Genomic DNA, 24523 nt, shown 5'->3' with positions numbered 1-24523 from the left:
GCTTCAACCCTCTCATCTTGGTGGCCCTCTTTGGACTCAGTCTCTGTCTTCTACTGGGGAGGCTAATGCCAGGTGCCATCTCACAAACTCAGAGGTCGTCTCACAGACGCCAAACAGAATGTCCCTGGGTTCACTCTCACCACCGCAGCACAGTTGTTTGTAAAGCATTAAGCTCTTCAGTAAAAGTGACAAAAAATGAGGGAAGCGTATGTTGTAGTAGTTCTCCAAACTATAAAACCAGTATCCATTATTTTGGCTGTTCAAATGTAGTAAAACAAAATAGCTGCAATGTGTCAAAGTCTCAATTTTTCTATTCAAGGAATTATTCTTGAATGACTTAGAGTAATACACTGCAAGTATAGCTACTCATCTGCGTCTTGAGAGAAATAAGCGTGAAATTCTGGAAATATAATTCTGAAAGTTACCCTTACCTTGCTAATTTTTCAGGGAGAAAAGTATTCACCAAGACATTAGATTCTTCAGAGAACACAGTGGCACCCACTTTTTAAAAGAATAAAGAGAAATTATTATCTAAATGGGAAAATAAACACAATTTTGTTAATATACATGTTAATGAAGGTGTCATAACCCTCCCTGGTGATATAGCACACACTGGATGTGAAAGATGTTCTAAATTTTCCCAACCTCAGGAATTTTGTTTATATTTGATATGGTAAGAAAATGCTTTAGGTGCCCCGATTGTAAGCTTAGATGGGATGGTTTTTTTGAAGCTGGTTGAATTAGGAAGAAAAATAACTTAGTTACATAAAAGTGTAAGACACCACTGAAAGAACAATAATGCTATGCTCTCCTTTTGAGTAGATTTTGACATTATGACTTTTCCATTTCAAGTGTGTAAGATTTTATAAGATTCCAATTTTCTCTTTCTCTGTGTAATCAATACTTGGCAGAGGATGGAAAGGAATATACAAATATCATGGTGGAATTGTGCTCTAAATATATGCAATTTCAAATGTTACCAAAAAAAATCAGGGCACATTTTCATCGTATCTCATGCAAGTATCTTGTGCCCTGTTTTTCTTGTCATGCCCTTGGCCTTTCTTTCGACTCCTCTCTTCTTTGTGTTTATTTGGTTCCATTCATTCCCAGCAAGCAGGGAGACTGTAGCTGTCATGCCAGGGATAAAGGCTGCAGGGCAATGTAGTAGCTTCACCCATTAAATTGCCTGGGAAAATGAAGAATTAGTGAAGAGGGAGACAGTCACCAACCTCCAATCAAAGTCCTTCCCATTATACTAATCTTTGTCCAAAACCTTGATCGGTATTACTTGTTGCCCTGATGCCTCTTTTATGCTGATTTTGAAACATTTAACACTGCCACTAAGGACATAAATGAATTTTGTATTAAACTTTTTTTGGGAATGATTGGACTTTTTTTAATTTCAAATATTAGTAGTTGAAAAATCGTTTCCTGCTGAAGCTGTTCTAATTACTTATTTTTTCTCAGATCACACATAAAATTCCACTGCAACTGGAAGTATAGTTGTCTATTCATTTGTACAAGTGCTGTTCCAAATGCATCATTTGTCTAAGATATGCTTAAAGAATCTAGAATTCAATATTTCTCATGCTTGCTCTTACTGAGAATCTCAACTGGACCACTAGTCTATTCAGCCACCTGCATTTCAAGTTTACATCAAGAAGGATTTTCACAAGGTGTTATTGAAATATATTCTGTGTATGCCTAAGATTTTTGTTATAATAAAAAATAGCTCTAAAGCCATGAAGGAAAGAATAGGTACAGTTTTCTAGTGCCTACTAAACCTCTTGTTCCCAAGCAGGTTGGTGATCCTTTGGTGAGCCTTTGGCAAAAAAAACCCCTTTGTTCTTACTGACTAAATAAATAGCATTTCAATACTATTTTTAGAGTTTTGTTTTCTTTTAAAAAATTATTTCTTAATAATGTGATAGTATCTTTGAGTCATTTAACATATAGATTGTTCATCTTGTATACATTCTCCTTTTGATGATATTCTTCTGTTTCATTTTTACTTTTTTTTGTTATTTTACTCCTATAAGATAATTCTGGGATTAAGCGAGTTGAGTGCTAGACAATTTTTAGGGGATTAAGCACCTGAACTATAGATCTGTTCTCCCTTTTCTTCTAGTTTGTTCAGCAAGTATGGGTTACTTGGATGTAAATAGTAATAGTCATGGGAAACAAGCAGTTCTTTGACGTTTGATAAAAACAGAATAAATTCTGGCATAATTTTGTTTACATCATTTTTGACTAATTCCTCTGAAATTATTATTGATTTGTCTTGAAACTGAAATTGAGAAGTAAGAAATAGGAAACATAACTCAGTTCTGTTGTAAAAAGTAGCTCTCTAGCATGGGACCACAAAGTGTCCTCAAACTGTGAAGAACAGGAGAGTAAAGCAGACAGTTGTTTGAATTGTCCCAACTTTTAACCCTCTAGGAATGAGTAAAGAAGGTTTTCTCTGTCAAGAGTCAGATGATGGATTTTGCCTGTATGAGGGTAGTAGTTTTTAAATGTATGCAACTTCTGTTAGTCATTAAATGTTCTACTTGAGGGATAACAAAGTTTATTTTAAGATACTTCTTTATCATTATCTGGTAGACAACATGTGCCAGAAGGGAAGAAAATATAAGTTAGCAACATGTTTCTACAGCATAGGATATATCCACAAGAGCAATAATTAAAAAAACATTTTAAAGCAGACATTTTGTTATTAGTTGAATGCTTATTATTCTTACTAGTTCTTATTGCTGAACTCACAAAAACATTGACATTTTAAGTAGCAGTAGGTTAGTAACTGTATGAAATAACAGGTAATGCTGCAGACATGGGTGCAAAGCCCAGTTAATTCTTTGTGATTATGGAAAGATTTTGAATGTGACAACTGGTGTTTGGTATTTTATGAGCTTCATAGGAATGGCACTGCCAAAGCCTTGTGAATGTTGGAGGCAGAAAGGAACAGCAACTTTACAAAAGCATGGAGAGATCTCACACAGAAAAGATCCAAAATAGAGATGGAGCAGGCAGGAAGATGATGAAGAGAAACTGGGGAGAGGGGAAGGATGAGAATGGGCCAGAGCTGCTGGTCCATGTCTGGTCAGCTTCAGTTCTCAGAGTGTTCTAATAATTTGAAAAGAAGAAAAGCAGCTCTTTTGGGAAAAAAACACTTTCTAAGATGGAATTAACATTATTAGTATCCTCAGTAGCTTAGTGGTGAGAAAGGTTTTGTTATGATACTGGAGATTTTTATGTGTGGTTTTGAAAGTCATGTTTAAAATAAACTGTAAAGCATAACATAAAAATAGATAAATGTGTACTTTTTAATTTCTAGTATTCTTGCTTATGTCTCAAGACATATCTTAATACATACTTGCTATAGAGTATTTTTTTAAATAAAAAAAAACAATCAGACTTCTTCAGTATATCTGTTAGAAGGACATCATAAGTTAATGTTATGCTGGTTGTGGAATACTGCCTAACTTTCTGTTTGGGTCATATATGCGGTGTAGGTATCCTTACCCTTAACCTTTACTTTTACCATAAATTGCTATTCAAACCAGTCACACAGTCTTCAAAATCATGTCCTTTTCATAGCTTAGAAAAATAAAAATACATATATCACGCCAATTGCTCTTCATGGTGTGTGTCTAATCATTTTTATATCATGGGTGTAACTGATGGGAGATAATCTAAAACATAAAGATGAATGCATATTTCAAAGACAGTAATTTTTAAAACTAGGGAATATTTTTTCTCCCCATCTGCAAACTTCCCTTCCTCAAACTGAAACCAATCCATTAGTTCAGTGCAAACAGAGTAAGAAGGTTTAAATGGAAACAACTCACCCTTCACTAAGGTAGTGATCATGGTGACTCATTAAAGGAAGAAGTCCAAAAGTTTTCAGGATCACCGCAACTGCTGACAGTCTAGTGGAAGAAATCTGCCTTTCAGTTTGTGTAGGACAAGATTTGCTCAAGTGCTTTCTCTGCTTTAAAAGATTTTCCTTTGTGTATAATATGGATGATTTAGAAGAAGCTGTGTCAGCACTGATTTATACATTGACAGCTAAGGATAATAAGATATGGGCAAACATACAGCTCACCCTTTTACAGATTAACCTACAGACTGCATTAGGCAAATTTGATAGCATTAAAAGATTTTTCCAATTTGTCTGGAAACAATTTCTCTTTTGTATTGTGTCAAGGGTAACATTTCATGCCATTGTAGTAATTTAAATAGCTTTGATAAATTGTTAGAGAGGTTAGAGAATTGTACTGTGTATATATTTTACTTCTTTAAAATAAAAAGGCTATTATCTTAATTGTTAAATGAAATTCATTAGTAAAAATTGAAGAAGCCTTAGAAAGTAGACTTAAATATTCCAACACTGCAGCACTGCTGTTGTAACATTGCACCAAAATGATTAAATATCATATTCAGTAACTGATAGTTTGCATTTAACTTTCAGTACACAGAAACACAGGCACTGTTACAATTATGACAATATTTAATTTCCTTGTAGTAGTAATTCAGATGAAACTAGAAGAACTTTATAGAAGTTGGTACATTACGTTCAGCGGTGGGTGTGATGATTTATTAATAAAGTAAAATGTTATCATGGATCCACAAGAATCACAGAAAATGCTTTAGTAAAAGTGTCATTAGCCCTGCTAGCTAATATATAATTGAAGACAGAAGGGCAGAGTTCATTTGTATTTTGTTCATTTTTTTAGTATTGTTCACACACATTTACTCATGTATATTATTTGACACTGACAAGCTACCAGCTTGGAGAAGTTTTGAAGTGAGGTTTTATCATCTTTGCTTTGCAAGTCATGCCCTGAAATGCATAAGACATTTCAGTATTTATAGGGAAAGCTTTCATCAGTAGAGAAAGTGTGATTTCATACTTGCATGGTTGTTAATTTAAGCGGACATTTTTAATTGGGCTATATGTGCTGTATCAATGTTTTGAATTGAAAAGGTAATAATATTCTTCAGAGAAATGAATCTAAATTTTTCATATCTTAATACTTAATGATTAATAATGTATGGGATGGATTGCTGAGTTTTATGTCTAGAATTCAAGTGCTCCATTACAACATACCGTCTGCATATAATTGTAGACAGCCTAAAGTCCGTAGAAAACCAGATACTGAAGGTTACAGCAGAAACACTACTTTCATTTGGAGCAGAATTAAAGGAGATAAGTAAACAAGTCTGGAAATGCCTCAGACACTGTTATTTCTACATGTAGACATATTCCAGGAGGTAATTATTCTAAAGCCCCCACATGCCTGGGGGTAACACCTCCCACCTGCTCCAGGCATGCACACATGCAGGGAGACCCCTAAAACTCGTGTCTGTCCCTGGTCTCTGCCGCGGCGGGTGGAATTAACATGCAGCTGGGCTGCTCTGATAAATGGATTCTGTTAGGTCACCGAGGGGATGCGTGTGACATTAAGTGATTTACCGTCCTTTACCTTAATGAAATTGTTTCAGCAAGATGATGCTGAGAGCTTTTAATGGATAGCTTTTCTTGATGTAATGAAATTGCATTCCTTTGGCATTTAATAGAAGGTGCAGTTATTATTTACTGGAGCTTTCCCAGTGCTGCTGTTTTGCGCAGACAGTTGAGAACAAAAAGGGATTTCTGTGGCAGCGTGCAGGCCAGCGCCGTGCGACAGCCTCGAGCGGGCGGCAGGGATGGCCAGAGCCTTTCTGTTCGCATGGCCTGGCTCTGCCACCCCTTCGGGAGGCTTCCCTTACATCTCTCCTTGCCAGCGTGCCTCTCCCTTACAAATGCCTTCCTAATCTGTTTAACAGGCAACTGGATTACAACCAGATCAGCTGTATTGAAGATGGGGCATTTAGGGCTCTGCGTGACCTGGAAGTGCTGTAAGTATTCCTTGTATCTCTTACTTGTAGCAAGAGCTCAGTATCTGGGGAGTGCTAATGTAGAAGCTTATCTGCAAGCTGCAGCCTGGTGTCAGGATAGTCTAGTGAAAAGATGTCTTAAAATAATCCACTGCGATGTGCTATAAAATGGTAAGAAGATATGGAGAGGCAGAGATACTCCTTTACTCTCCAAGACAGCCATTAAACATAATAATAATAATAATAAAAAAAGCCACTGGCAGATACTGTAAGAAAAGAATATATTTCATTTTAAAATGGGGAGGGCAGCAGTATTAATGAACCCAATTAATTTTGTAAATTATCCATTACTGTTAATGTGCTGAACATTTTCAGGATTGCTTTTGTTGTATACTCAACATCAATTTGATCTTTCAGACTCAATGTAAGGAGCAATATGCTATATCTATTTGACAATCTGGATGTTTTCAAAGAGGCACTTTCTAGCAAACACTACTGCTATATGTTAAGATAGTTATCATGTCCATGTTAATAGCTTCCTTTTAAAACATTTTAAGTTTTATGTGCATAAATACATTTGTATGTGTAGGAAAATCTTTTTTTGTGTCACAGAAGATTATTGTTGCAACTCTGCATACTTTTTTTTTTCACTTTCTTCAAGTGGCTATCAGTGAGGTTAAAGGTAACAAAATTATCATCTGAGAATAGTTACTGTAATGAGCAAAGTGCCTTAGTTCTCAAAGAATCTGAGGCACAGGACACATTCCTGAAATACTTGCTCTGTCAGTCAAAATGACACATTTTTTTCTGGATTTTCTTCATTAAGAGAAGTGAAAGAATTTGTGTGTAAGTGAGTTACTTCATGTTAATTTGAATCACACCTGATAAATCACAACTTGAGGAGGGTGAGAAAGGTTTTGTTGTGTTTGGGTTTTTGAGGTTTTTTAAATATTCTGAAGAACAGAAGCTTCTCTGGCAATAGCTAGTGTCTACATGTCTAAGAAACTGAAGAGTATGTGAGTAGCTGGTGGTAAAAGTTTTTTATTATTAAACACTAGTTGGTTTTACTTGTGAGTGAATGAAACTGGCAGCCAAATTTGATATTATTTTTTTACTTTGCAATCACAGAATAACAAGCCTGTTGTTAACTCTCTGGTATAAAGCCATGTAAAATATAGTGTAGGTTCAATACTACATCTAATTGTTAAGTTGATGATTAGTTGTCCATCAGTAAATGTGATGTTCTCTGAGATTTTTATATTTGGAACTCATATATGTGGCAGAATATTTTTTCCAGTAATGGCTTAATCTACTTATTATGGTTTTGTTTTGGGTTTTTTTTTTGTTAATATGAGCCTTTCTTTACAAGTGCAAGGGTTACATATTTATTAAAGAAAAAAAAGAAATGAAATGTTTTCTGCATTTTTTAATGCTTCCAATTTTAGTGTTCTTAAAAGGTCATCCTGGCAGTTGAGGTCAGGAGTAGAATTTTTACACTGATTTCAATGAGTGGAAAAAAGAAGGAAGAAGCCTCTGAAATAATAGCCTGCTGAAAAGTAGATAGAATTTTTGTGAATGAATATACATAGTCTATTAGCATTGTTCAAATATACAACTAAATGTTTGCTATCTTGATTTATGTTATATGATAAAAATGATGTACAGATTCATGGCATTTTAAGAAATTGAGATAGATATTCCAAACAGAACTGAAGATTTTGTATCTAATTAAGCTTCCTTTACAATATGGCTTAAAGAATGTAAGATGTGTAGATCAGACCATACTGTATATATACTGAGTAGCAAATAAGGCTATGCATATTGTTTTCATTTGGAGTCACTTATTCTAACTGAGCACAGACAGTGGATATTACTTCAAACTCCAAGTTTGAGGTAAAGCTTTTAAATAGGTTGTAATCCTGTTTAGTGACAATTTGAAATGCTTACCAAAGTAACAAGTCTTTATATCTTGGTTAAATAACTGTAGAATTTTAGAGGCTGTTAGTGTTAAAGATACAAAATAGCCTGAATATTCCTCCCCATGAATTTCTGTGAAATTTTAGTTTTCCTTTTTTTTTTTTTTTTTTTTTTTTTTTTTTTTTTTTTAAATGGGAAATCTGCTGTATTTGGGAAACAGACTATGAGAAAAATATAATGCTGACATGTTAAAAAAAAAGGAAAGTGTCTACAAAATAGAAAAAAAAAGTCAGTCATCAAATTCTTTGCTATAGTATGTAACACTTAGGTAAAAGTATTGAGCCAACTTTTTTTAATTACATCTCTGTAATGAAATCAAGCATTTTTATCATTATAGAGAAATAGCTATAAAAATCATTTAATTCCTTATGTATTCCTTACATCTATTCCTATTTTTAATTTTCTTTACCCTTGCAAAAATAAATTAATAGCTCATATATACAAAATAGCAAGGCAAACATCAAACAGTCAAAATTGGAAATTAAAACGTTTGTAGGTTTGCCTTCTCTTAACAGCTGTGGAAATATGGACTGATTTCCCTCCCGTTCATTGATAAGATAAGATTTTAAAATCTTGTAAGAAGTTATACAGGAAGAACTGTGGGAGCCATCATTTACCATGTGGACACTGTAAGAAAACTGCCACAATTTACTGACATTTATTCATTAAGACACCTTTTGTGCATGGCCATTTTTTGTTGTTTCATTTTTGTTATGTTTTGAAAAGGGCCACAATTCCCCTATTTATTTGTTTAGTTTTGGGTTTTTTTTATCTTTTTATCAATTATTCTTCTCTCTGTTTATGTATCCCTAAGAACCCACAGGGGAGATCCCTTATGCACAGCGAAGGAAAGATTTTGTACATGGAATGAGTAAGCACACAAAGGTAAAATGCAGCACATTGCACCAGTAAATAATTGCTTGGTTAATGTGGAGATATATAGCCTGATCCTGGTCAGGGTGCTGTGAATTTACCTTTCTGTGTTTCAAGATCAGACAGTACTTGAAAATGTGTTGAAAATACATACAAATTACGGTTTGTGTTTTAAAAAGACAAAAGGAAAAAGGAAAATACTTTCTGTTTCAAAAGTGAGAATAGATTTTTTCAGTGGAGTTATTTATTACTGTTTTAGTTACATAAAGCTCATTCTCCTTCTGCTCAAATAAGTAATCTCTAAGTCAAATCTGTCAATTCTGTTGCTTGCTTCCTTTTTCTGGAGTAAAGCTTGTTTGCATTTTATTTGCAGCCTAAAGACAATATTTAACTGCAAGTTAATTCATAAAGTTTCTGAATCTTTACAAACTACACTTACTGAGTATAATGGGCCTGTGTAGCCAAGAATTGGCTAAGATTTGTTTCTAGCTCCTATCTCAATTTCCCAACACCTTGTCTAAAATTTAAATTGCTAGTTTGCTAAAGTGTTATAATTCCTGACTCCTTCTATCATATTGGAAACTCCTCCATTGTTCATGCAGCTCTGGATCATTTATAGCAACTCATTCCATATAAAACCTAAGTGCAGTCCTTTTTGTTTTCCTAAAATTCTTGGGAAAAACCACCATTCAGCTCTTGTATCATCTGTCAAAAAACAGACTCTCAGAAGCTAGAAAGAGAAATCAGCATCCTAGAACCAAGACATTTTCCCAAGGACTCTCTTTTTTACCTCAGGATGTCAAGTTTGGCTTGAATGCCATAGATGTTATAAATATGGTGGAAGTTCCTTTTGAGTGAATCATAGGCTACTGCGACCTCTTACTTAGGACTGGTAATGGTAAAACTGTGGTATTTTGTTAGGGATTCAACAAGGAGGAAAAATAGAACTAAAAATATGTGGTTTTTCCTAATACCCATCCTTAAAAGCAGTACCCCATGACTTTCATTAGCTGTGCCTTTTTTAAATGTGACAAAACTCTTAACATGTTAATATGCTTCTTCTTGGCTTTGCAGCACTCTCAACAATAACAACATCACTCGACTGTCTGTGGCAAGTTTCAACCATATGCCCAAACTCAGAACATTGTGAGTAGTCCCACTGAAACTGGCTGCCCTTTTTATCAGTTCAATATTTTATTTTTACCTCTATTAAGTTTTTTCAGGGATCTATAAATACATATACAGGCAAAGCAAGCATAAGCTCAAATAAAAAATATTGATGTCTGATGAGGTTGACGAGCGTGAAGTCTGTGTGTGCGTCTATGGAAGCTAATTCTGGAAGGTAAACCTAACGAGTGACCCCAAAGCTATACTTGAGGCTCAGGAGATAAAGAAGCAGTTGTATCCTTTTCCATTAACTTTTTTAGGATATGAGATGAATAAGTCTATAAAAACGGTTTCGTGCCCTCCTCCCAAATGGTATTCCCACAGTGCTGTATTCAGTCACAGAAAAGCTTCACCTTCTAACCAAAAAAAAGATGAAGGCGGGGGGAATTCTTTTTACATGTTACAGCTATATGGAGAAATAAATTGATGTTTTTTGAAAGTCAAAAATTTATTTTACTTTTGGCTATTGAATGGGTCACATTTCATTTAGGAACATTGGAGATTCTTTGATTGATTGTCAGACGTGATAAATGGGAAATCTTTATGCTTTTATTACCATACTGCTAGCAGACCTAATTAAACTAAACTGGCTTGCCAACATTCTTTGTAACATAAAATTATAGCATCATCCAGTAGTGCTATTATAATTAAAGTTGTGTCAGCATTTACAATAAGGTCCTCATTTTTAGAGGTTATGACTTTCACAGAGGAACACTTCAGGCTTCTAAAACAAATCAAAGGGAAAAGACTGTGTATGCAAGTCATACAGGCTGGAATTATGTTTTGGTATGTTTATACTGACTACAAATAAATCTAGATTCTGTTGACTGGCAAAACCAGGTTTAGTCCAGAGACTCACTTTCAAACAGATTTTCCAGTGAAGTGGGAATTAAAAATGAATGGGATGTTCCTATCAGAGCTCAAAAGTAGCTGTTAGTGTTAAAAAACTACTTTTACAAAAACCTGTCTAGTTTCTTTTACCCATGCTGGGTTGCATAACTGTTCTGAAATCAGTAGGACTGTTCATCCAGGTTAACGTATGACGTGTCACTGAAGAAACTTCACACAGGTGAGCAGTTCTGTTGCTTTCGTAACAGAATTGCAACTATTCTTGCTTGGACAAATACGAGAGTACTTAAATAATGCTGACCATGGGCTTTTGGTGACTTCAGCTAGATTTTGATAATAGAATTTCATTCTGTTCTTGCAGGCCTGAGTCTTGAAAATGTGCATTCTGTACTTCTTTCAAACTTTCAAATACGGTTTCTCTTTTGAACCATAAAATAGAGTTAATCAAATTAGCTATATTTATCTTTTCTTTGGTTAGGATATTTCATTTTCTGAAAATATATTTTAGAAACAGAATAAACTGGACACACACTGTCCTGGATTATAGCTGTAACATTGCTTTTGCAGTCAGAATATGCTTGTATAGCTGTATTGATTTCAGTGGCATTAGTTCTGATTTGCAATGGTGTTCTTGCCTACAGCTGGCCACAGATTGCACTGAATGAGTGTGCTGTATTGTGAGCTGTATTTGCAAAGCACCCACCCAAGAATTAGTACAGGAAAATATATTGCCTTTAATTTCTAGTCAGTTATGGGGGGGAAAAATTGTTAGTTAATATTTTAGTTTATGTTGGTTACACATTTCATGTTGCTTTGCAGATTTATTTTCTAATGGATTTAATTAGACTCTTTGTCTACATTCTGAATTTCCTGCACTTCCCTTCCAGTTATTTAGTTAGGATTGAGTACATCAGCTAAAAAGGACTGAAATGGCATTTCCCTGTTATAGATGATTCTGAGTAACTATTTGATTTATAGCTATGGACATCCTTTTTGGTAGTTTAAGAAAATGTAAGAGCCAGAGTCATTTACCTGATTTAGTGAATACATTTGTCTGATATTTTATCAGTGGCAAAGTGCTTTTTGCCACTTGGCAAGGAGCCATGGTCTTGTGTCAGATCACACCAACAAAGAGACAACTTTTTTAATTCCATCACTTGCTTCCATTTGGTCTTTTAATTTTAGGCATTGCTTAAAACATAGATGCCTAGCAGCCAAAAGCAGCCAATCCCACTTTCTGCTATTAAACAACTAGAGAGGAAATCAGAAAAGAGATGTGAAAGAAGGTGCTTTATATTGAGTTATTACTCTATCTTTTTCAGCAGAAAATGAGTATGACCTGTTAAAGGGTTCTTTCAGGCTGTTTCTATAGAGACTAATAATGGCCATACTTACAGATATATCTAATTGGAAACCAAATCTTTTATTAACCCTTTTTTGCTGACATTATATTACCACTCTAGGGCATTTTCTTGAGACATTTTTGTCTTATTCACTATTTTTACAGATCTAGATGGAAGAGTCCCATGTCAGCTTTCAAGCTTTTGTATATTTACTTATTTCTTTTAGACAAGAAACAAGAAACTACAGAAAAGTTAATTTGTTAAGAAACCCTTTTTCTTCCATTTAATTAGACCACAAATAAAAAGTGATTTTGCTGCTTGTATAGTTTTATTTAATAACTTGTAACTCCCAGACTTTCAACGAAATACGTAAAAAGTCCCTCATTAACAATTTTATTAATAAATTGGAATAGCTGCTTGCCGAAGGGAGGGCTGGGCAAGCTTTTCTGTTTGCTGCTCCTAATGGGAAGGTGTTGCCATGTGTCGTTCCTTGCAGCCGCCTTCACTCCAACAACCTGTACTGCGACTGCCACCTGGCCTGGCTGTCGGACTGGCTGCGGCAGCGGCCGCGGGTCGGGCTCTACACGCAGTGCATGGGGCCGTCCCACCTGCGCGGCCACAACGTGGCCGAGGTCCAGAAGCGCGAGTTTGTCTGCAGCGGTAAGAGAAACACCCACCGAGGCCGGCCTGAGCCACGCTGCTGACCGCTCAGGGCCGGCTGCTGGCACTGCATGTTGGCTGTTGTTAGCTTTTGCATAATCCAAGCATGAATGCTTATTAAGAAAAAGCTAATCATTTTTATTGGTATTTGTGGGGGTGCTCCTGTCCTTTCAAATTTTGTGTAAATATTGCATTGACATAGATTTCATAACCTAAAAGTATAATTGTGGGGGAGAGGTACAGGAAATGAAATAAAATGTGTACTGATTGAGAACATAAAGCCATTAGTAGTAAGGAGGTTTTTTTTTTAAACTTTACAGGTATATACTTGTTGTTATTTTCTGACTTTTAAATACTGTTTTGAATTCCTAAGTAACTTTCTGAATTTTATTGTTATGCTTTAATACATCAGGTTATTTTTTATATGAAATAATGAAATGACTAACAGTTCATTACTAATCACATTTTCTCTATTCAATTTTTTTTCCTTATTTGTATCTTCTAGATGAGGAAGAAGGCAAGTTTATCTTTCTTATTTAAATATTTTTACACTCAGATGGAAAATCTTCTCTAAATTTTGTCTACTATTTCAAGTTTTGCCAAGAACATTAAAAACCAGCTTCAATATTGCTGTCTTTTCAGTGGTTCAGCAGGGTTTCTCCTACTGGTTGATTTTCTGCAAACTCCCAGAAGCCTATTGCTTAATATGCCAAATTTCGCACAGATCTATGTTTTAAAAAGAGTTTTGTGGAGAGCACAGTGCTCTGTCCTTATTAAATAGCCTCTGACATCAAAGTGTGAGGCACTGCCACCTTCACACAGCAAATGCTAACAGTATTCTTGCCACTAATTCTGCTTTTATGTACATTTAAAAGGCTTCCTAACAAGATCATTTCATATATCTTACATGTAAATGTTATGGCTGCAGAGCCTGGGTGTCAAGAACAGTTTTATAACTTGATCATTATAATGCTGATTATTAGGAAGGGGAATAACTGTATTTTCTCCCTGAATCACTGTATTTTTGTTCAATAAAGGTAGGTGAAACATTTCCTTCCTGATAGTATAAAAAGAATAGTGTGTGTTATTAGATTTGGCAGCTGTTTGTACTTTTGTAACACAAACATAAATGTGAAATCAAGTTATTATATTGTAAAAGTCTGTCTCATACAATTGTAAATGGTTTGACTTGGAAGGGACCTTAAAGATCATCTACTTCCAATTCCCCTGCCATGGCCAGGGACACCTTCCACCAGACAGGCTTGCTCAAAGCCCCTTCCAACCTGGCCTCAAAATCTTTTCAGCAATTTAGAACTTGGACAGCTGTTATATGAAGTTTTAAATGGGAATAGCACTGGCTGCAAATTACATTATCAGTGTAACCTTCCTATATTAATAGATGACATTAAATACTGTGAGAGAGATCTTAAGTTAAATTGTGATTTCATAGTCAAGAAGTTGTTTCTTTTTTTCCTTGAGAATTTCAAAACAGTCTCTAGCTTTTCCAACTTAATGAAAAAAGAAAGAAAAGGTTGTTGTGCCTTTCCCATCCCTTTATGTCTTTCTGTACCATTACAAAACAACTGTTCTGTATCATTAAATTGATAGAAGAATGAGTGCATTATATATTTTAAAATGCGCAATCTGTTTGCAAAATATAATGCAGTTTTTACTTTCTAAAACATACCTAAATATGAAATTATTAAGTTTAAATGCAATATTAAATGTTGAGTTTAACATACAGCACTAAGAAATCAGGAGGGAACTCATGTAAATTAGCCACCTGAGTTAGAAAGAATGGTAGATTGTGGGAGGAAGAAGTCTGATGAGCTAAAACAGAGTAAGTGAAAGTCAAAACTTCTATGTATTTTTGTGTGACTGAATGAAAACATCATTAAATGAACGAAGACTCCAAAATTGTCTATAAGCAATACATAGCTGAAGGACCATATTCAAATAAGTATTGACAGAACAGAACAAAACTGGCAGGTCACCTTCAGTGCTTGTAGCAAAGTTCATTAGTTTCTCTTGACATGCATTTTTTAATACTATACAACATTCTGAAAACTAAATAAATCAGTAATTAGTTTTTAACAACATGCAATAAGGAAAATATACCTGAAGAATGGATCACACTTAGTCATCTTAAATGAGATGATATTGAATGGTTATTGCTAAGAAGTTGAAAAATTATGTAGTGCTGGCACAATAGTTGAGAATGTCTTTCACCTCTCTGGGTTGTATCAACATGTTACTATTCACTGTGTGTTTAAATTAATGCAGTTTGAAAGCACTGATAGGCTACAGTGTTTATTTTAGAAGTTCTGCCTAAAATTTAGCAAAAAGTGAAATGTTGTGTTTTCCTTTGCAGGTCACCAGTCCTTTATGGCTCCGTCCTGCAGTGTCTTGCACTGCCCTACTGCATGCACCTGTAGTAACAACATTGTGGACTGTCGTGGGAAAGGCCTTACTGAGATCCCAACAAACCTTCCAGAAACCATTACTGAAATGTGCGTAATCTGACATTTTGCCATTAACTTATGGAAAACATTTTTTCCTGTGTAGTTTTTTGTAATTTGTAAAAATTCATGCCTTATATAGGGTAGGAATTTCAGTATATACCTTCAACTTAAGATATAAAAAAGAATATGCAGGTGTATGATAGCATTTAAGGCCTTTATGCTATCTTATGAGTTATTTTTGTATGTTCTGCTCATATTTCATGAGTAAACTGCATTCTGAATTGGTTTAAAAAGAGTTTGGGAATCCTTGCTCTTCTGTAAGTGAATGGCTTTTCCCTGCAGACTCTAAAGCCTGTTGCTTTCAGGTTTGCTTTCTGTGCTAGTTTGGAGTGAGATAGAGTTAGTTTTCTGCATAGTAGCTGGTATGATGCCATGTTTTGGATTTGAGAGTAGTGTTGACAATTCAGAGATGTTTTTGTAACTGCTGAGCGGTGCTTACGCAGAACCAAGGCCTTTTCTGCTCTTTGCCCAACTCCACCAGAGGAGGCTGGGCTGCACAGTGAGTTGGGAGGGGACCCAGCTGGGACAGCTGACCCCAACTGACCCAAGGGATATTCTGTACCATATGGCATCATGCTCAGCATATAAAGCCAGGGAAAGAAGCAAGAAGGATGAGAGGTTCAGAGTGATGGCGTTTGTCTTCCCAAGACAGTGTTACAATGACAGAGACCTGCTCTCCTGGAGATGGCTGAACACCTGCCTGCCTTTGGGAAGTGGCGAATGAATTCTGTGCTTTGCTTTTTCACATGGAGCTTTTGCTTTACCTATTAAACTGTCTTTGTCTTAGCCCATGAGTTTTCACAGTTTTAACCTTCTGATTCTCTCCCCATCCTATTGTGGGGGGAAGTGAGTGAGCAGCTTTGTGAGGCTTAGTTGCCAGTTGGGGTTAAACTGTGCCACTCACCTTCAGTCACTTTATTCATCAGACTTGCTACTAGAGAGGCGTATCTTTGCATGAAAGATCAGCAAACCACCAATAATAAGTGTTCTGCTTAAAGCAGTATCCTCAGAGGGCAATCTGAGAAGACAAGAGTAAAATGAAGTCATTGTGTTAATGCCACATATCTGTGTGCCAAAGAGCATGAACACTGGTAGTGTCCCGTGACATGTCATATGCAAAAAGTACTACCATGTCCTGACTGTAGAGCAGAGTCATAGCAAGGGTGCTATAGGGCCCACAGTCTCCAAAAGCAATGTGGCTGAGAGGTTGTGTGGGCACAGCAGGAGAGTTACTGCTGCATTGTTGTCTGTGCAGGTGAGCAGCAAAAGGTGAGCTTGCTAACAAGATGGGCAGGGGCACAGCAACATGAAGATCTCTCTTTTCTGGGATCGGCAGGGGCAGTGTTTTGGAAGGGAAGCTGGGAGTTCCCTCCAGGGAAATAGTGGCAATAAAGCTGTGACAACAACCTGGTTAGTGGAGTCTGGCTAGAAGCAAATGAGTTGGAGAAAATTTTCAGAATAAAAAGCTTGTGAGTATTTTGATGATACAAGATGATCTTGAATGTTTAAATCTAGGGCTCCACAATGAGATTTTAATTGGCTTGTTAATATCTGACCTGTGGTTTTGAACATTACAGGGTTGGAACTACCCTGGTTTCTTCTTAGGATGTGAATAATAATCACATCTGTCAGTTCATTATTACTGTTGTTAATACTGACCTGGCTGACCCCACATGAACCAATACAGTCATTCAGCTGTGTAGTACAAACACTTTTACCTTTCACCACTCTCAACAAAATCCCTCTGCTTCCAAATAAAGTGACTCCTTCATAAAATCCACTCACAGTGGCCAGGAAGAACTGTTTACTTAATGAACTGTATATCAACGTTTTTACTTGCATATATGCATATATGTGCATAGAGGAGGAAAAATATTGCAAGAAAGAAGTAGGGAGTATGTGTCACATATTCCTCACTATATTTCTGGTGCTAACCACTGGAGCTAACCCATGATTACAGACACTGAAGACTGACTTTTTTTCCACTATACTTTTCTTAGATATGTAAGAAGTGCTCTTGAGTTTTAAGCATGGAATGTTATGTTCTTTAGCAGCTTATTGTCCTGGAAGGTAAAAGTAACCATGTCACAACACCTTCAGTATACATTTAACAGATTATAGGCATTTAACAGATTGCAAACTGATGCTCAATGTTTCCTGATAGGCTAGGCATCATTCAGTTGCCAGAGTGAGGTTTTTTCAGATTTTGAGATCCATAATCCATTAAAATATAGACATATGTGTGCTCATATAAATATGCACAGTGTATGTAGTCCATACTGATACAGTGTAAACTATCTGTTATCTCTCTCTACTGTATCTAGTTCATAGGTTCTGGCTAAATAAAATGCAGATCACAGTATTTTGCTCAGGAGGGGTAAGAAGAGATAGAACATTAGAAAATCAAATTTTAGTAATCATTTTATGTTAAACAGGTGCACACACAGTGAATGTTGGTGTAGTGACAGAACTGAACTTCAGTGATAGATTTTGAGTGACTCAGAAAGAAGAATATGATACAAGATATGATTTGAGCCAGTGGTAGGCTGACCTTATCATAGAGAGAATAAGACTTCCCTGTTGAGTGGAAGGTAAGGAGAGAAATGGGAAGGAAGAAAGGAAGCAAGGAAGGAAGGAAGGAAGGAAGGAAGGAAGAAAATGTTCTGAAATTGAGGGACAAACTGACTGAGTGGAAGAATTAGAGTAGAGGGTCTTGTAAGTATTTGATGAGAATCACAGGATTGTTTCTGCTTCCTTGTCAGTACGTTGAAGAGGAGATAAATTTTGACAATAAATATATTTTGCTGGTTATATGGAGAAAGCTTTATGGTATACTCATTGCTTTAATGTGAAGAAAACACTTAGTGATAGTTGTCTTATGATTCTCATGGGTGGGAGGTGTATTTAGCTTCATAGCATCAAAGAGAATGAGAGAGAGAGAAGAGGCTGGAAAATGTGTGGTTTACAGAGTGAAAAAGGTTTTACCAATAATGAAGTGAGGGAAGTCTGAGACTAGCACTCCACCCTGGCCAGTGGCCCACATCAGTTGTCCCTAAAGAATATTTTGGAAACAGAAATTTACAATTTCAGAAATAAAATACCAGTAGCATAAATATTTTCTTTGCTCCCAATATGTGTTGGGGTTGCTCTGAAACTTGAAAATTTGCATAGCTTTCAGGGAAAAAAAGGGTTTTCTTTTAAATATCCAGTCTGCTTTAAACCCTACTATGTTTAAATCTTCATGTTAAGATACTAAATTTTGGGGGAGGGAGTTGTGCTCAAACTCTTCCAGTTTAAAATACAGTTTTTTAAAGTTTCATTGATGTTCTTTTGTCTTTGTAGACGGAAGGAAAATGCAGTCAGATACATAATTTGCCCTGTCACCTTCTATTTTGCATGCCATCTTCATTCATCTCTTCTCTGAACTGATGTTCTAACTCCATTCAATCTTTTTTGATGCCAAAACCTTCCATGTTGTAATTAATCTCCTCCTATTTCTCTGAAATACTTGTTTTGTAATTTTTTTTACCTTCAATGACTAGAGTTGAATACAATATTCCAGATGACAGTGAATCATTAGGTTTTTATTAAAAGAATTTTAGTTTTCTTTCATTTGCCTTTTGCAACCTAATACTCATTTGCATTATTTAACTGCCAGTTAAATAATGCCAGTTAACATGTTGCATCATGAACTAGCCCTGCAGAGTCCTAGGCTTATTTTTCAGTTGTTACGATTTTGTCAGGAACAAGAAGTTGGTAAAAGTAATCCTATTATTCCATCCACAGACATTTCTAGCATTGAATCAGGTTGTATGTCACATTTTAAAACTGCTCTATGAAAGACTTCAGTCCTCTCTGCTTTTAACTAAATTTAACATGCAGGAAGATTGTGACATTCCAGTATTGTTATCATACAATAAGAAGTATTTTAAAGCTTCATTTTTAAAGAAGTCCTCTGCAACTGTTGCTTATAGCAATCCCTTGAGATTAGATTGAAAGGAATGATTGTATCCCACAAAATAATCTGTTTTTTCAATTATTTCTTAGGCAATAATGTTGTCAGTATGCCAAGATGGTAGCTGACAGTAAATACTTGAAGAGATGAGCCCATGCTGTCATGGCAGCGTTAGGAATACTGGGTAGTTGCTGAGCACAAGGCAGAAGGGTACAGTGAACACTGCTTTTCCACCACCACTACACAGTTCCCACACACATGGCTTCATTACCTTAATCACCATTTTAAGCACATGCTTTGGCAGGCGCTCCCCAGTTCTCAGTGAGAGGGGGAAAGAGAAATGTGCTGGCTCCCTGTTGTTTTCTGAAGGATGTACAGGCTTTAACAGCCAAATTATTATTTATTCACTCGTCTTTGTAACACTACCAGATTCCTGTGCACACTGCAAGAAAATTAAGATTATACTTCTAATTTACCTACACCAATTATTGTCCAATCTTTTCAGTACTTTTCCTTGTCAATCTTTTTCTGCATTTTCATCTGAACATTTTATACTTTATTGATAGGGACCTTAGAAAAATCCACAATACTTTCAAATTCCCTTGCTCTGAACAAGTTTCTCTGCCCTCTCCCCTGCTTATGAGCGGTGTTTGAAGAATCCAATGCTGAGTACCACCAGCCTGTTATATTGTCCTTCATCCAACTTCATGGTACACAAACTCCTCTGGTGCTTACACCTTTCCATCCTTTTGTCTTTTCTTTATTGTATCTCATATGAATAATGTTTTCCTGTGCAGCTGACATTAAACTTTATTGTCAAACCTCCTTTATAGAGGTATTTAAAATCTGACAACTTATTTTTGTGAGATTTTGTTTTTCCATCCGTATCTGCCTCTTACTTATTTGTTCTTATATGGAGAACAGGTTATTTTTAATAAGAATATAATCCATATTTACTTTTAAAAGATCTGTAATTCCATTATTTTTTTCTTGAGTTTTCTTTTGAAGTTTGTCTTCAACACATGCTCACAGTTTTCTGATATTTTGCCAAGTTCTCTGTCCGTTTCTTCTGTTCTTTCTCTCAGTGGAAACCCTGACCTCAATCAACTTCTCAGTACCCTATGAAACACCTATTTCTTAACTTTGTTTGGAAAAAAAATGTTGTCTGATATGTTTCTGCACAAGAACACTTTGAATTCATTACACTGTCAGTCTGTCTGGGGCAATATTGTATAAAGCCAAGTGGTATTACTAATGTTGCTATTCTTTTGGTAAATACAATGAAACTGCAGGTTTAAAATGTATATTCCATGTTGACAATTGTATGCTTGTATTTTTTGCCCTAGGGGGTTGATAAATTAGTTTGTATCTAAATAGTGTGTCAAATAAAGAACCTTTAAATGGAATATTGAATTTCTTAAGTATTATACTTTGGCAGTTTCAACTGAGTAAAATTTTGCATGTTGAAGCTCTGAGTTAGCTCTCTGTGGAAAAGTACAAGAAAAGGCTTTCTGTTTAGTCTAACACTGATGCTGTGACTTTACATTGCCTTGATAGCCCTACTGTCTCAGAATGCTGTTTTAAGACATTAGGAACTGTCCTTTCAGGCTGATGGCTACCTCTGTAGCAGAGCTGGCAAGGAGAGCATGTGCTTGCACTGCACTGCAGCTTCCCTGTCTCTGAGTATGCTGTGATAGCCTAAACCACTAAGAAAAATAGTATAGCACTGGAAGCTGAAGTGGTTGAGGAACGAGCAGGCGTTCTGTGATGGCAGGAGCAGGAGAAGGCAGAGCCAGTTGCCAAAATGCTGTTTCATTCCAGTGTAGTTGGATTTACTGGTGACTGTCAGGGTGTTGCTGAGACGATTTTGTCATACTCTCTGCCTGACTTCTCAATTGGTACAGAAGTCAGTTGGCTGGAAGCAGCGATTCCCGCTGCGTGAAGGCAGTCAGCAGGCAGTGCATTGTCTGCCAAGTGCCTCTTGGGAAGATGCTTTCAGAAACAGGACTGCTTATCTCCAAGTAGCTGCCAGTGAAAATGGAAGGAGAATAAAACCTGTGGTGTCCTCTATTTTTCCCTTCTGTTTGATAAAGCTTCAGCAAAATTAAGTATTCCGCATCTCAGTAAATATAATTCTTAATCGGTATTGACTTAGTACAATTGCATCTGTACCAGTTACACCCTTTCTGCAAAATTAATCCTTACTTATTATCTAAATAAACTCACAGCCAAATAAGAATACCTGAACTTTTCAGGATTTATCCAATCAATGTGATAATATTTGAGAAAGAAATAGTTCATATTCCATATGTATTTTAAAAACATTTTAAAATATTTTGTTGAGCACCAAAACTCCTCCAGTTTTAGTGCACCTATGAATTCTACAGTAAACACAACAATTAAAAGGGTGCACAGGTGTACCTTTGCCTCTGGTTCAAATGAATAGATTTCATACCATGAGTGACCTGCAGAAAACATTTCAGGAACTTAAAATATTTCCCATAGACCTGTTATTTTAATGTCTGTATTGTAACATTGTGAGGCAAAATACAGTGGCCATAAATAATACAAATAATCTTCCAACTTTTGTTATTTTGTATGCCTTACTTTAGCCTTTTTTCATAGACTTAAGCAAAGCTTGGTACATTATTCATTAATTCATCTCAAACATCATAATTTGAGTTGGTGTAGATTTATTTGTTTAAATCCCTCTCCTGTTACAGAAATTTTTAGGGGATGCCCTTTCATTGGCATGTTCGGTCTCTTACACAGAAGCAGCTTAAGTGGCCTTACGTACCTAGTGCTTTCCTCCTTTGTCATGCAGTTCATGTATTAAAGGCATTAAATGTCATTCTTAAGGTTCAAAACTATTACTTTAATTGATGCTAGAAATTATAGCCTTTCTAATGGCAATAGCATTTATCAGCCTCTATGCAGGCATTCCTTCCATATTTTAGTTTTTCGTCACTGTTAATCTCCTTTCATTTGGTTTAATTTCAGGATTCACCTTCTGAAAATTCTTTGAATGATCAGCAGAAATAATTCTGGTCCACTTCAAATAGAGACATTTTTTTGGCATGTGTTCAAACAGACTATGAGAAAGCGTACAAATAGCAACCCAGCAGCAATTCTATTAATTGTACTGGTACCTTATCTCAGAATGGTGTGACAGGCCCTTATTTCAAAGGAGGCCAAAAAGCCATTAATGAGCTAGACCTACCTTTGTGAACTGCTGCTCTTATATTCTTTTGGTTTTGTTTTCTCTTCCATGGCTCAACCTGTCAAAGTGGTTCTGAACTTCTTTCCTTACTGTAATATTATGCATAAACAAAAGTAAATAGACCTGCAATAAGTGTTTCTAAGGGCTGGGGGAGGGAGAAGGCGGGGGGAAGGAGTACCTGTGCTGATGTCCATAAATTTGTAGAAGTGATTATTTAAGCAAAGAGAAATGGAATTAAATTGATTGTTCCTTCACTTTTTTATATTAAAAAAAAAAATATTAGTCAAAGGAAGGACTTAATTAAATTCTTTTTCAGAAGGATAACAGTCACTACAATGGTTTTTAGGGGAGGAGGAAGGTTTGCTGGAGGAAAGGGTGACTGGAAGGTTGCCACTGTTAAAAAAGGAACAGTTGTATAGATAATTCTAGTCTTTGTAATGGGCAGAAAATACCCTAAACCACATAATTTTTGAAATGAAAAAATATGTAGGAGTCAGGAGTTTTAACAGTTCAACTTCACAATCCAGTGTACTGAAAAGCCCCTGACTTCTTATTACTATGGCTTTCAGGATAAAGTTTTTGTTTCATGTGAATGGAGCTTTATAATGTTTGAATGCCAAAAGTAGAAACTGTACAGTTGTTCCATGACAACATTATTTACATTTTCCATGAGTTTCCTAATTTTTTCTCTTAGTCTTGTCTTATCTTACCATCCTGATTTCTGGCTATTTTTCTTGATGTTTTCATCTTCCTCCATCTCATTCTTCCTTATACTTTGTTTTCATAAGTCTGTTGATTAATGATTGTGTGTTATGCCAAGCACTCAACTGCGTTTTTGTGAGTTGTGTTTGAAATTAAGCAGGATTAAAAACTCCTGAGATTGCTTCTCACAGTAACACTCAGATTATATTAAAGGAGAAGGGGGGAAAAAAGGAAGTGAAAGGAGAGAAAAAAGAAAAAGAAGAGGAAAAGAGATCTGACAGAACTGATTTTGACAAATGGACTTAACCAAGATAAAGTGATCTGCTCACACTGCAGACACTGGGAAAGTGCTTTGCATACATGAGGAATTTTATTTGGGTACTGGGAGCTCTGTGTCTGTATCTTTCCCAGTGACACTTGGCATGTGTACAGTTTCGCCATTTCTGTTGTCTTTTAATATTAATCCTTAGATAAAAGCCCAAAGTACAGTCTTAAATAAGTAGCAGTTGAACAGAGAGACTATTCTATCAAGATGCAAAGATACTTGTAAGGATGGCCCTTTACAGAGAAAAGTCACCTGGGGAGGGTTTAGGCATGTTTATTGAAGACAGTTTAAAGACTCTCATAGCAGGAAAATTCTGAAATGTCAGTGATAAGGCAGCTTTCTCTATTTTTAGCAGCTCAAAGCATGATTTGGCTGTCTATGTAGCAGGACAGAAATGAGAGCAAACCCTGTATCTTTGCAGCTTGAAAGGAATGAGGAATACTGTGGAGAGGATGCATTAAGTTACAAGACATTAAATTGGTGACTGGTTTTCCATGTTAGGTTTGTGTTTGCTTTTTAGTTTAAATCAAAACATCAGTCTTCTTAGGACGTAGATCTCCATTCATATATGTGATTTACCTCTTAAACAGTTAAGCCATCAGCAAGAATCTTGCACATCCAGTGAGATTCTAGAAGGGTTTTTCCAAGTTGTTTCTATATATACATATGTTTATATAGTCATTGGTCTTTACACTGTATTGCTTTTTAGCAGTTTGCAAGAATCCTCTATAATTTGTCTTCTGTTTTTGAGAAAATATATGTTAACTTTCTGATGTTACCTGAAATAGCTAAATCTCTTTAGTCTCCCTATAAAATGTTTCAAAATAATTTAATCATTCTTATGGCTCTTTTTGCAACTTCTGTGTTTTATCAAAATCTTTTCTTAATTGCTCTCATAACAAATGCTGACAGCTGTGCCACACTCCAAAGGTGCTTTTAATCTTAGATTTTATTTTCTAAGTGGCTCTTCACTTGCAGTTGTCAAGTGAAAAGATGATGTCTACTTATGGATAAAAAATTAAATTAATTGGTATAGCATTAATTTGCTTATGA

At 35.8% G+C, this 24523-nt stretch overlaps 1 protein-coding gene across 3 annotated transcripts in view; it reads left to right on the top strand.

Moving 5' to 3' along the window:
* The window catches only part of SLIT2 (slit guidance ligand 2), a 263142-nt gene that overhangs the window by 154689 nt on the left and 83930 nt on the right, over positions 1-24523 (top strand). For all 3 annotated transcript variants that reach the window (XM_069014353.1, XM_069014352.1, XM_069014351.1), the window contains exons 6-9: positions 5827-5898; positions 9802-9873; positions 12583-12746; positions 15118-15256. In XM_069014353.1, coding sequence (XP_068870454.1) covers positions 5827-5898; positions 9802-9873; positions 12583-12746; positions 15118-15256 — 447 coding nt within the window. The remainder of the gene's footprint in view (positions 1-5826; positions 5899-9801; positions 9874-12582; positions 12747-15117; positions 15257-24523) is intronic.

The sequence above is a fragment of the Aphelocoma coerulescens genome, chromosome 4, assembly GCF_041296385.1.
Source record: "Aphelocoma coerulescens isolate FSJ_1873_10779 chromosome 4, UR_Acoe_1.0, whole genome shotgun sequence".
NCBI lineage: Eukaryota > Metazoa > Chordata > Aves > Passeriformes > Corvidae > Aphelocoma > Aphelocoma coerulescens.
This window is presented reverse-complemented; position numbering and strand designations above follow the sequence as displayed.